Source organism: Vipera berus (genome assembly GCF_964194415.1).
Source record: "Vipera berus genome assembly, chromosome: 6".
Taxonomy (NCBI): domain Eukaryota; kingdom Metazoa; phylum Chordata; class Lepidosauria; order Squamata; family Viperidae; genus Vipera; species Vipera berus.
The window spans coordinates 70,288,145-70,302,046 of NC_138208.1; the positions used below are offsets into that span (position 1 = coordinate 70,288,145).

At 42.8% G+C, this 13,902-nt stretch overlaps 1 protein-coding gene across 4 annotated transcripts in view; it reads left to right on the top strand.

The window, feature by feature from the left end:
• GNPTAB (N-acetylglucosamine-1-phosphate transferase subunits alpha and beta) overlaps positions 1 to 13,902 on the top strand; it is a 45,493-nt gene that overhangs the window by 19,264 nt on the left and 12,327 nt on the right. For 2 of the 4 annotated variants that reach the window (XR_014026885.1, XM_081330985.1), the window contains exons 8-13: positions 4,162 to 4,323; positions 4,520 to 4,705; positions 6,555 to 6,725; positions 8,147 to 8,270; positions 10,343 to 10,546; positions 12,083 to 13,194. Coding sequence is in view for 3 of the 4 variants with exons in the window: in XM_081330985.1 (XP_081187111.1) it covers positions 4,162 to 4,323; positions 4,520 to 4,705; positions 6,555 to 6,725; positions 8,147 to 8,270; positions 10,343 to 10,546; positions 12,083 to 13,194 (1,959 nt within the window). In the remaining variant the exon portion in view is untranslated. The remainder of the gene's footprint in view (positions 1 to 4,161; positions 4,324 to 4,519; positions 4,706 to 6,554; positions 6,726 to 8,146; positions 8,271 to 10,342; positions 10,547 to 12,082; positions 13,195 to 13,902) is intronic. The other 2 variants (XM_081330986.1, XM_081330987.1) reach the window with 2 other exon arrangements.

A 13,902-nucleotide genomic window follows, 5' to 3' on the forward strand; every position in this document is an offset into this window, starting at 1 on the left:
GTGACTACCGGAAACTCAACGCCATCACGGTGCGTAACCGCTACCCGCTGCCCCTCATCCCCGAGCTCTTGGACCGACTCCGGGAGGCTAAGATCTTCACGAAACTGGACCTGCGTGGAGCTTACAACCTCGTCAGGGTTCGGCCGGGTGATGAGTGGAAGACGGCGTTTGGTACTCGCTATGGACATTTCGAGTACACGGTGATGCCGTTTGGCCTGACCAACGCCCCCGCTGTGTTTCAGCATTTTATGAACGACATCTTTCGAGATCTGTTGGACCAGTTTGTCGTGATTTACCTGGACGACATCCTGATTTACTCCCCGTCGCGTGAAGCGCATCATCAGCATCTCCGTCAGGTCCTGCAGCGCCTCCGGAAACATCGGCTGTTTGCCAAGTTGGAGAAGTGCCAGTTCTACCAGGTGACCATCGATTTCCTGGGTCACCGCATTTCTCCTGAGGGCATCGCCATGGAACCGAGTAAAGTTGAGTCGTTGCAGAGTTGGCAACCCCCGCGTCGCGTGAAGGATGTTCAGCGACTTCTTGGATTTGCCAACTACTATCGTTTAACTCTGCCACGTTCCCTGCGCGTGCATCCCGTCTTCCATCGGTCCTTGTTGGTCCCCGAACAACCGGCTTGTCCACTTCGCCAAGCGGAACCTCCCCCATCAGGACCTCGTGATGGAGGCAGCACCCCCGAGTACGAGGTCGCCAGCATCCGGGATTCCCGCTGGCTGAAAGGTCGCTTCCAGTACCTGATCGAGTGGAAAGGGTATGGGCCGGAGGACTTCACATGGGAAGACGCGACCGCCGTTCACGCCCCTGCGTTGGTGACAGCGTTTCACGAACAATTCCCATCCCGACCGCATCCGGATCGGCAGCCCCGGGGGAAGGGCCCTGCGGTGCGGGATAGTGTTATGACTCAGGGCCAGCCGGTGGGTCCGGCAGCCGGTTCAGATGTATCGGATGACTCAGATGAGGGGGAGGAGGAGGGTGTGGAAGACGAACCGGCTGATGATGGCTTGGAGGCTTCGCAGAGCCCTCAGCCGGGGCCCTCTTCTCAGCTGCGTGAGCCCGATAGTGCGGAGGATGATGACCCACAGCTGGCCCTGTTCAAGGACGCCCGACGCAGGAGGCAGTCGAGCAGGAACAAACAAAGAAAGGCTGTGGGACTCCTCGGGAGGAGGCACAGGGAGACCACGCCCTGAACTCTAAATAAAAGGAGTGTTTGGGGAGGGGCTGGTTGCTGAAAGCAACCCTTCCGCTTGAGGATTCAAGTTCCTGTGTTTCTTGTTCTGTTGTTTTGCTTGTGAATTAAACTTGGCAGACGCTTTGCAACCTCAGACGCTCTCCAGTCTCTACTGCTTGAACAGGGGTTTGCCTTATTACAAGGCCGGTAGTTGGCTGGTTCAGAACAGGCATGGCCAGCTCTACATCATTCGCATCAAGGGTGCCTATGGGGGCCTGGGCAGGAGTGGGACAGATCTGAGGGTCTCTGGCAGAAGGAGGGTCTCTGGGTCAGGGCCAAGGCAGTGGGGGCCGTTCCCTCACTGTTTCCAGGATGGCTTCGCGGGCCACATGGAACCACTTCGCGGGCCGGATCCGGCCCCCGGGCCTTGTGTTTGACATGTCTGGCGTACAGGGAGTACTCAACTTAGAACCATTCAGATAGTGACAGTTTGCAGGTTACAATGGCACTGAAAAGGGGGCCTAAAATGGATCCTTGCACTTACAACCATTGCAGCGTCCGCAGAGTTACATGATCAGAATTTGGGTGTTGGGCAACCACCATGTATTTAGAATAATTGCAGCATTCTGGGGTCACATGATCCCCATTTGCAACCTTCCCAGGCAGCTTCTGTTAAGCAAAGTCAATTTAATGATTCGTTTAATGATCACGTGATTCACTTAACAAAAGTAGTGATGACAAAAAAGATTGTAAAATTGGGCACCGCTCACTTAACGGCTTTGCTTAGCCATGGAAATTCTGGCTCCAGTTGTGGTTCTAAGTCGGGGAAGATCTGTATTTAATAAAGTTTTTAGTCTACTTTCAGATAGACATTCTTCAGCTAAGAAACTGTGTTCTTTAGATTAGTTAGCACTGAAAGATTACACTTCCAAGGGTGTGTTTTGTTTAGTGCATTTACTGCATCTGACTGAAAAAAATGTACCCTTCCATTTATCAAAATCGCTTGTTTTGTAAATTTGCCTTATTCTTAATTTTCATTCAAAATGTAATATGTTCACATATAAAAACAATATCTCTGCACCTCCCAGCTGTGATTTTTTTAAAGTTTGAAAATTCTTTTAGATAACAGTGGAAAGGAAACAATGTTTTTAAAAAGCAAATGGAAGATAGCAAGCCTCAAAATGATTTTAAAACGAATGAGATTCAATTTGCTACTTATCTTCATCTTGATCTTTTATAATGGATTTATACTGAGACAGACTAGATCAACACAATTTTAGCTGTTTTTGCCATTTTTTGCAGAATTTCCATTTCTCTCATATATATGTGTGTGTGTGTGTGTGTGTGTGTATATATATATATATATATATATATATATATATATATGTTTTCGTAGATTCTCGCGGGTGTCTGTATGTGTAGGTCTAGAGTCTCGGGTTTCTTCCCGCGTTCCTTTCATCTTCAGAAAGTTGTGGCGACGTTTCGACGAAATCCCATCCGTCATCATCAGGCCGGAGTATTCCTCCTGCTGCTTTCAGGAGCAATGCGTGGTCTGTCTGTTCCTTTCCTTCCAACTGCCGGTGGGGCTGTGTTCCGACTGGGTGGAGGCAGAAGACAGAAGACAGCCACGCCTCCACTCAATCAGAAGACAACCACGCCTCCACCCAGTCGGAGGACACCCCCACCCAATCAGAAAGCAGCCACGCCTCCACCCAGTCGGAACACAGCCCCACCGGCAGTTGGAAGGAAAGGAACAGACAGACCACGCATTGCTCCTGAAAGCAGCAGGAGGAATACTCCGGCCTGATGATGACGGATGGGATTTCGTCGAAACGTCGCCACAACTTTCTGAAGATGAAAGGAACGCGGGAAGAAACCCGAGACTCTAGACCTACATATATATATATATATATATATATATATATATATATATATATATATATATATATATATATATATATATATATATGAATGACGCGGTGGCTCAGTGCGTTAGGACACTGAGCTTGTTGATCAGATGGTCAGCAGTTTGGCGGGTCGAATCCCGAGTGCCGCGTAGTTATGCCGGCCACATGACCACAGAGACGTCCTATATATATATATGAGAGACATATGTTTTATTTGAGGATAAAAACATCAATTTGCTCTTTTCATGTCACATTGCTGTCTGAAAGCAGATATCTAAAATAAATGCTGGTAAGTGACAAAAATAACAAACCATATCAAATGGTTTCCTAGTAATGGATTACCTTTCAGCAAGCGTGCAATAATGACTGAGATTCTGGGAAGATCAACAAGTGGGTTTGTTCGCCTTGTCTGTATCTGTTTTCTCTGTACTTTAAGTCAGTATTTCTTAACCTGTATAACTTCAAGCTTTATCCTGGTTGGGGAATTCTGGGAGTTGAAGACCACATTTCTTAAAGTTCCTGAGGTCAAGAAACACTGCTTTAAGCCAAGTTCAAATGCATTGGAGAATACTCTATACAGTTGTTTGGAAGTTTCATTGCAAGATCTTATGTGGTATCTCAATATGATACTAAGCATAAATGATGTACTGTTTGGGAAGATATGATGTAATAGGATTATAAAGTGTTTATTTTAATTAAAAAATAAACCCAGATTTATAGATCTTAATGTAATGAATATCAAAGAAACCAGTTGATGTGAGATTCAACACATTTGACCTTCTGAGGCAGAACTTGAAGAATTGGAAACAACCTCTGTATTTATAGGTTTTTTCCTTTCTCCTCTCCTCGTGTGTTGCCTTTCTGTATAAATTCATTACTTTGTCAAATAATAGTTTGTCTTTATTAATATAACAACTGGGCTTATTAGTGCTTCCAGAACCAAGGTTGTATATTGGTGCCAAATCTATGTATTGTAACAGCTATAATAGAAAGCCATTTGAGTTATGAAAAAGGAAAACAAATAACTAATTTCATTCCAAGGTCTGAAAATATTGCTTTTCTATACAGTTGCAGCTTTATTCCGAAGCCAGCGTAGCTCTCTTGCAACTGATTGATCCCAAGGTTTTCCAAGAGCTGAACAAACAAGCAAAGAAGAATATGACTATAGAAGGAAAAGAACTGACACTTAATCCAGCTTATTTATTGTGGGATCTCAGTGCCATCAGCCAGGTAGGCAAAATTCTTTGGTAGGAAAAACATGACAACTACATTTTATAGTTATGAGAAAAAAAATAGAAATGGTGAATTGAAAAATGTGTATCTGTAGTCTCAATATTTTGGATCATTTTCAACCAGATGGCTAGTGAGAATGGGAGCTATAGTCCAAATATATGTATGTTGAAGAAGTCACATGCTCTTCCAATAGTCTAAACAGGATGAAGATATTTCACCCAGCCGTTTTGAAGATAATGAAGAGCTGCGGTACTCAATGCGATCAATAGAGAGGCATGCCCCATGGGTACGACATATCTTCATAGTCACAAATGGGCAGATTCCTTCCTGGCTCAATTTGGACAACCCTCGGGTTACTATAGTAACACATCAGGTAAATGTTTTTAGAAACCTCTACTTACTTCTTGCACCTCTATTTACTTCTTGTAAAAAAAAAGATGTTTGTGACATTGATAAGTTAGGTGAAGGAGATAAGGGTAGCATTCACAGTTCATGAAAAAATACGTTAGCACAATCTTCTCTAATCTCGTATTTCTCCTTCTCGACTTTTTGTGCTGCCCTCTGGTATTTTGGAGAATAAATCAATCTCCTCTGTGACAGCCTCCTCAAGTACCCCCCGTTGATAGGGCCTGCAACTTGGGTGTCCTCCTGGATTTACGGCTCAGTTTGGAAGACCATATAGGAGCCGTGACCAGGGGGGCTTTTGCCCAGGTTCACCTGGTGTGCCAGTTGCGGCCCTATCTGGACCGAGATGCCCTACGCACAGTCACTCATGAGCTCGTGACCTCCCGGTTAGACTACTGCAACGCTCTCTACATGGGGCTGCCCTTGAGGACCACTCGGAGGCTTCAGCTGGTGCAGAATGCAGCCGCGCGAGTTGTGATGGGAGTCTTCCGATACTCCCGTGTAACACCTCTTCTCCGTGAGCTGCATTGGCTTCTAGTTGCCCTCCGGGTGAGATTCAAGGTGCTGGTGATGACCTATAAAGCCCTACATGGCATGGGTCCGGATTATCTTAGGGAGCACCTGCTGCCAGCATCAGCTTCCCATCGTCCTGTGCGCTCCCATAGAGAGGGCCTCCTTAGGGTGCCGCTGGTTAGGGAGTGCCGGCGGGTGATCCCCAGAGGGAGGGCATTTTCTGTGGGCGCGCCTGCCCTTTGGAATGACTTACTTGTGGAACTCCAGACTGCCCCCGATCTGCGTTCATTTCGCCAGGACCTGAAAACCTGGCTTTTCAATTTATCAGGCCTGGACTGAAGGGGTTTTAGCTTTTTAATATTGTTTTAATTGTTGGGCTTTAATTAATTTAATTTATTTTAATTTTATATTATCTTTTTATATTGTCTTTTATATGCTGCCCTGTAAACCGCCCTGAGTCCTTCGGGAATAGGGCGGTATAGAAAACTAATAAAATAAAATAAATAAATAAATAATACTGGAAGACAGTTATCATGTCCTAGTTTCAGTAATATGCAATAAGCTTGTTTTAAATTGTGTTGTTGTTAGCTGCGAAGTCGTGTCCGACCCATCGCGACCCTATGGACAACATTCCTCCAGGCCTTCCTGTCCTCTACCATCTTCTGGAGTCCATTTAAGCTCACGCCTACTGCTTCAGTGACTCCATCCAGCCACCTCATTCTCTGTCGTCCCCTTCTTCTATTGCCCTCGATCTTTCCCAGCATTAGGCTTTTCTCCAGTGATGTTTTAAATTACCAGAAGATAAAAATTGTTGGTGAACTTATTGTAGGTGCGGAGGCATGAGCTAATGATTTGGTTCATACATAGCTCTAATCCTCCATATGGGTTTTTGCTTTTGTTTTTTTGTGAAAGGTAACTCTCCCCTTCAAATATTATGGTTTGGTGTAAAACAATCTCAGTGTGATGTGTGTAGGATAATGGAAAGTCCCCCAAATCATAATTTCATATCCTGGGCTAAAAGTATCTTGAAAGAAATGAGACATCATCTTCCATTTTGACCTTCATTTGAGAACATAGTTGAAAATGCACTTGTTATAGGAATGATGATATTACCATACTCTTATTTTAAAAAAAATCAACTATTCTTGTATGAGAAACGTTCAAGTACATTCATGTTTTCCTGCTGTTATCACATAGCATGTAGGAAAGCAATTAAAGAGCTTCTCCAAACATTTGGCAATATGTTTTGAAACATGTTTTAATATTTTTTTTACAAGTAAGGTGTTTTTATTTTTGTTTTACTGATCAAGGACATATTCCAGAATTTGAGTCATCTGCCTACCTTTAGTTCTCCTGCCATTGAAAGCCATGTTCACCGCATCAGAGGTCTATCCCAGAAGTTCATTTATTTAAATGATGATGTGATGTTTGGGAAGGATGTCTGGCCTGATGATTTCTATAGCCACTCCAAAGGTCAAAAGGTAATCTCATCACAAAACCATTTGATGTATAGGATTTAATAGCTCAAAAAGCCTTCCTTCTAGCCCAGCTTGTCCCTCATAATTGTGGCTATTTTATTAGCTATAGGAAGGTGGGTTCCTACCCCTTTCCCCAATGCTTACATGTGACATGAGAGTGGTGATGGTGGTGGTGCCTTACTTTCAGGGAAAAGCAGAAGCTGTTGGAAACAATGTGATGGCCCAATGGCAGGCTAGGGAACGTGGATGGATCTCTTATGAAGATGAGTGCATGATTGAACGAGGTTTCTTGACTGCTGAATGTGACCCAATTTGTAACATCTAAGCAGAGATATCCTGTTTTCTTTTTTTTCCTTGGTTGCTTGGGTTCTGTAGTTAATCTCCCCCCAGTACTCTTCCCCACTCTATTTATCTTTTCCCTGTATCTGATTTCTATTCTGTTGCATTCCTTTTTGCTGTTTTTTCTGGATGGAGTAAGGAAACTGTGTGTCTCTGCATTTCTGTGTACACGAAAGGTTTGCGAATGAAAGAGAATGGTGGCTACATACAGACAGAGGATCGATTATTTTTATGATTGATTTATTGATTATATGCCATCAAGTCAGCGGCATCTCTCAGCAAACATATAGATAAGAGTTCCTCCAGGATGATTCTAGCAGAGAGAGATACATACATACAAACATGCACACAAAAGTGTTATGTACGTATGTTTATTGGGGAGGGAAAAATACAGTCTTCAGGTTCTAATGGCAATAGGGACTGGAATTTCTATTGCTAAATAATAAGGCCATAAAATATAATTTAAACGACTGCATTGCTCAGGGGCAGCAATTCTGCTAGTCCCAGTTTCCACTCTCGGTCGTAACTCCAGGACTGTGCAAGTCATTAAGCAGGAAGAGGTGGGAGTCTCAGGCAAGCAGTGCACAGGATGCAATGGGTGCTGCGGGTGCGGTGGGGGGAGTGCTATGGATTGGTGCTATAAAGTGCGGAGAGTGCAAGAGTGTCATGGGGAGGTGCCACAGGCAGGTGCTAGGGAGTTATAGGCAGGTGCAGTGGTGGCGCAGTGGTTAGAATGCAGTATTGCAGGCTAATTCTGCTGACTACCAGCAATTCGATCCTGACTGGCTCAAGGTTGACTCAGCCTTCCTTCCTTCCAAGGTTGGTAAAATGAGGAGCCAGATTGTTGGGGGCCACATGCTGACTCTGTAAAGAGGGCTGTAAAGCATTGGATTTTGAGTTTTGTTCTTTTTTCTGTTTGCTGTCACATGAAGGAACAACAAGAACATATTTGTCCAAATATAAATCAAGGTTAGCACTATATTCTTGGCAGATGCATATCAGTCTCTGCTCTACAGAGGTGAGTTTAAACCACTTTTTGAAAAGCTGTGAATATGAAAACATCCTGTCTTTCTGACCATTACCAGGTTTATTTGACTTGGCCGGTGCCCAACTGTGCTGAAGGATGTCCGGGTTCATGGATTAAAGATGGTTATTGTGATAAAGCCTGTAACAACTCTGCTTGTGACTGGGATGGAGGCGATTGTATTGGTAAGGAGAAACACGTCTTAATGCCTGGCCTTTTATATTTCAGGAACCAATTATTAGATGGATGACATGTTTATGTTTTAGGAAGCCACAGACGTACATTCATCAGGCTGTCTTGAGCCATTCAAAGGCCTGTTTACAATGACAGGACATTTTAGTCCAACTTTCAGTGGTAAGCATGATCATGCAACTGCATCTGTACAGGAAACGTATCACTTCCCCTGCAACATTTTTCTGATATGGAAATATTTGTACAGAGAAAATAAAGAGACCTGGGTGTGTAGTGTTAATTTTACTACAAGCACCAAGCAGTTGCTACTCGGCTTTTCCTATAACAGAATAACAGAGTTGGAAGGGACCTTGGAGGTCTTCTAGTCCAACTCCCTGCTCAGGCAGGAAACCCTATACCATTTCAGACAAATGGTTTTCCAATCTCTTCTTTAAAACTTCCCATTTTGGAACATTCACAGCTTCTGGAGGCAGGTTGTTCCACTGGTTAATTGTTCTAACTGTCAAGAAGTTTCTCCTTAGTTCTAGGTTGCTTCTCTCTTTGGTTAGTTTCCATCCATTGCTTCTTGTCCTGCCTTCAGATGCTTTGGGGAATAATCTGACTCTCTCATCTTTGTGGCAACCCTAGAAATATTGGAACACTGCTATCAAGTCACCCCATTATTTAACTTTCCCACCATTTGGAGGGAAAAGGTTGTGCTTGTTTTATATGCAGTAGAGATAAAACCTAAAGTTACAGGTAGTCCTCGACAGTTCATTTAGCGACCGTTACAACAGCACTGAAAAAAGTGACATATGACCATTATCACACTTATGACCATTGCAGCGTCCCATGGGCATGTGATCAAAATTCAGACACTTGACAATTAACTCCTATTTATGACAGCTGTTGTGTCCCAGCATCATGTGATCAAATTTTGTGACCTTCTGACAAGCAAAGTCAATGGGGAAGCCAGATTCACTTAACAGCCATGTTACTGACTTAACACATGCAGTGATTCACTTAACAACTGTGCAAGTTGTAAAATGGGGCAAAACTCACTAGACAAATGTCTCACTTAGCAACAGACATTTTGGGCTCAACTGCAGTTGTAGGTTGAGGACTACCTATATTTTCATATCCCAGTGTTAATATCTAAACTAGTGGGTTACCACAATTTGTTGGCAGTTCCTTCATGGGGGTGAGACATTCAGTATGATAGCATTTCATCAGTGAAAAGGCCCAAATATCCGAAATGGCTGCAATGAATTAGCGGAATAGACAAGTGTCTCTTGAGTTCGAATTATTTCTGTCTTCCTCTTGCCCCATGCTAGATGTATTAAATAGTAGAACAATCCTGTTTGTGTTACTCCTGATCTTTATTTCTAAAAGAAACTACCCAGGCAGAAAAATGGTTTGGGGGTTTTGTTTTTGGTATATTTGATATTTGGAATATTGAAAACTTTAGGAAAGTTTTCTGTGCACAAGTAATCCTACACTAACAACCAGTTGCGTAATGACCTTTCAAACCTATGACGGACCTCACCAGAGCTACTCACAACCTGCTTTTGAGTTACAAGGCCACACACCCCTCCTCCCCACTACCTTGTGATTGCATTTTGAGCATTTGGCAACCAGTTCACCTTTGTGGCTGTTTGCTGCATCCTGCGGTCTCATAATTGTGATTTTTTTGCTGGTTTCTGGCATTTACTTCTGATATCTGGCAAAAAAAAACCTATTGGGGGGAAAAAGGATTCAAATAATGACCACTGGTTACTTAACACTTGGGGCATTAGCTTAATGATGGTTGTAAAAAGAGTCATGACTTTGATTCCAGTCACATGATGTCTCCACTTACAACCAGAATGAGTTACAACCGTAATTTTGGGCTCAATTGTGGCCGTAAATCAAGGACTGCCTGTAAAACCTTTTACTCTTAAATATATAAAAGCATTTAAATTAATAATTTAAGAATTAAGCTACAATTAGATTTTTTTAACCATCTCTTCTTTTCCTTTGTTTAAAGATTTTTCACAGTGACAATATGTGGCACTGCCATCTTTTTTTTCCTTTTTTTCTTTTTTAGGTAACAGTGTGGGTAGCCGTTATGGTGCTGGTGGCGGAGCTGTGGGAGGTTTGGGAAATGTCCCATCCTGGCAGTTTGGAGCAGGAATAAGTGGAGTTTCCTATTGTAATCAAGGCTGTGCAAATTCATGGCTGGCTGACAAATTCTGTGATCAGGCATGCAATGTTCCCTCCTGCGGATTTGATGCTGGTGACTGTGGACAAGGTATGTCAATACATATTTAGCAACAATGCCTTGTGTGCGAAGGAAGGCAGCGAAGTGAACCAAATGCTTATAAGACACATTTAGGTTTGGGGAAATTTTATTCTTTTTTTAAGCTTATCTTCATTTTGTTTTGGTTTGGATATATTGAAGTGGAGTAAAATAGGCCTGTAGCATAATAGGATAAGCAAACTGAATGGTAGAATAGGGACCTAACCTTTCTGTTATCCTTCAATTATGTACAAAATAATATATCCTTTCCCTACTTTCTTTCACTATTTTTTTAGTATGTTAGTGCTTTAACATGAATTCTTTGGGGAACGTGGTTATATTTCTTATTGTGTTGAAATTTTACAGTCTACCTGAAGCACTAGAACAGGCTAGGGCAGTGGTTCTAAAGCTTTTCTTCACCGTGGACTCCCTTTAAAACCTTTTGTAGCCACGGACCTCCAAGATTTAACTCGTAAAATTTCTTCAAGCCTTTGCAGACCTCCTTTGACGACATCACATCTCCTCAGGTGTCTGTGGACCACAGGTTGAGAACCACAGCTAGGGTATTCATAACTCATTTCCTGTATATGTCATGTGAAAATATAATTGTCCACTTTGATTAGACTTCAAAACCTGGAAAACACTGTTTGTCTTAGAAAGATAAGATAATGGGAAATTAGCAGATCATACCAAGTTAGCATGGTGTATTATTGGACTAGAGTTATGGATACCCATTTCCAATTCACTAAGTGCCCAGCATCCAGTCATATATTTTCTTTGCCTAACCCAGTGATGGCAAACCTTTTAGAGACTGAGTGCCCAAACGGCAACCAAAAATCCACTTATGTATCGTCGGGTGCTGGGTGGGCATGGCCTATTGCAGGGGTGTCAAACTCAATTTCATTGAGGGCCGCATCAGCACTGCAGTTGCCCTCAGGGGGCCGGGTGAGTATGGCCAGGGTGGGCGTGGCCTACTGGGTGGGCGTGGCCAGCTCTACATCGTTCTCATCAAGGGTGCCTATGGGGGCCTGGGCAGGAGTGGGACAGATCTGAGGGTCTCTGGCAAAGGAGGGTCTCTGGGCCAGGGCCAAGGCAGTGGGGGCCGCTCCCTCACTGTTTCCAGGATGGCTTTGCGGGCCACATGAAACCACTTCACGGGCCGGATCCGGCCCCCGGGCCTTGTGTTTGACATGTCTGGCCTATTGGGTGGGCATGGCTGTGGTGGTAATGGCAGACTGAGTGGGACTAAAAAGTTCAATCAATCAATTCCAACTTTGCAAGATCTTTTTTTCCCCCGCGAGTTGAAATTGAACCCTTTTTCCCCCCACACCACGGTAAAGGCCTAAAGTGAAAACTGAGCTAAAGGCCTAGGGTTGGGACGGCAGCGCACATGCCCACAGAGAGGGCTCTGCATGCCACCTGTGGCACGCGTGCCATAGGTTCACCACCATGGGCCTAACCTATTCCAAGGAATTGTTAAGATAACAGAGGACCTGGGAGAAAGGATGAAAACAACAGCATCATGTAAATAATACTCTCTTCTTCCAGATCACTTTGGTGAGCTGTACAAGGTAACTCTTCAGAAGAATCAGACTCATTATATCATTCCGAAAGGTGAATGTCTACCTTATTTCAGCTTTGCTGAAATAGCCAAGAAAGGACTGGAAGGGGCTTATAGTGACAACCCAATAATACGCCATGCTTCTATTGCTAACAAATGGAAGACAATCCACCTGCTACTGCTTAGTGGAATGAATGCAACCGTGATTCATTTTAATCTTACGTTTCAAAGTAAAAATGAAGAAGAATTCAAGATGCAAATAACCTTAGAAGTGGATACTAGGGAGGAATCCAAATTGAATACAACCGCCACCCAGCAGCCTGCGAGTGATTTGAAAGCTACAACTTCAATGCCAGAAGCTGAAATGATATTTGAGAATATTCCTGAAGAAAGACGTTTCCCAAGAGTTAAAAAACGTCTCAACGGTATATCCAATAATTTAGATGAAGAAATGATAATTCAGGCAGTCAATATGTCTGCACTTCCTGAAGATGTAAAGATAGCTCTGCAGAATTTGGAATTGCAGCTGATAGTTGGCGATATCACTCAGAAGGGTTATAATCTATCCAAGGCTGCTCTCCTAAGACCACTCCAGATGATGCCTTCAGAAACAAAGGCGGGTCTAGATGATCTTGAGGAAACAAGGAAAAGGGACAAAGGGATGAAAATCGTTGGAAAGACCATGCTTTGGCAGAGACCTTTCCAAAATGACAGTGAAGGCAAAATAGTAGCTACAGAAAATATGCAGAATATGTCTCTACCAGGATTTGTACCAACAAGTAGCATTTTGGTGGAAATGAGGGTGACCAACAATTTTTCTCTAAGCTCCCGCTCTACAGTAAAACCAAAATCCACACCTGTTGTCAGGAATATGGATAAGAAGCACAGATCTCAGGAGAAAGCCTTGAATACTCTAATGCAGAAAGAAATCCAGGAAAGTAAAATTGAACAAAGAAAGAAGAAAGAAATAGATGTAAATCCAGCATTTTCTGAGGAAGATATCGCAGAAGGTCCAAGAAGAAAATTACAGTATTACACTGGAAATTATCAAGGCTTTTTGCCATGGGAAAAGCATAAGTATTTCCAAGATCTTCTTGATGTAAGTATGCAAAGGAATAAAGTATTTTGGCAATGACTTTTTACTTATTTCCAGCTCTTACTGAATTCTATATATGCTTTTAAAACAACAACAAAAAACAATTGTGTTCAAGGAACATATTACAGAGCAACTCCTAAATTTAGTAAACAAATATATTCAGATGGTGTTAATAATGTAACTGTGCGTATATGCTCAGAATTAACCTTAATTGAGTTTATTAGAAATTATTTCCCAACTGAATGTAAAATTGCAGCTATAGACTCATCTGATATAACCTTTCATAGACAAGTCAGGTCTCTGAATCTTATCCCTTCCTCAACTTCACTTGTAGTCCTCAACTTACAATCATTCATTTAGTGACTTTTTAAAGTTACAGTGACACTGAAAAATGTGACTTATGATTGATTCTCACACTTACGTCCGTTACAACATTCCCATGATCACATGATCAAAATTCGGGCACTTGGGATGTTTTTTTGACAGCTGCATTGTCCCCAGGATCAAGCAAAGTCAATGGGGAAAGGCAGTTTTGATTAATGACTAAATGATTCACTTAATAAGTATGGCAAAAAAAGTTCGTAAACTGAGGTGCAACTCCCTTTACAACTGCCATGCTAAGCAATGGAAAATTTGGGGTCAATTGTGGTTGTATGTCAAGGACTACATGTAACATGGAGTGATAATGACTTATCTGGAAGGTTTATGATG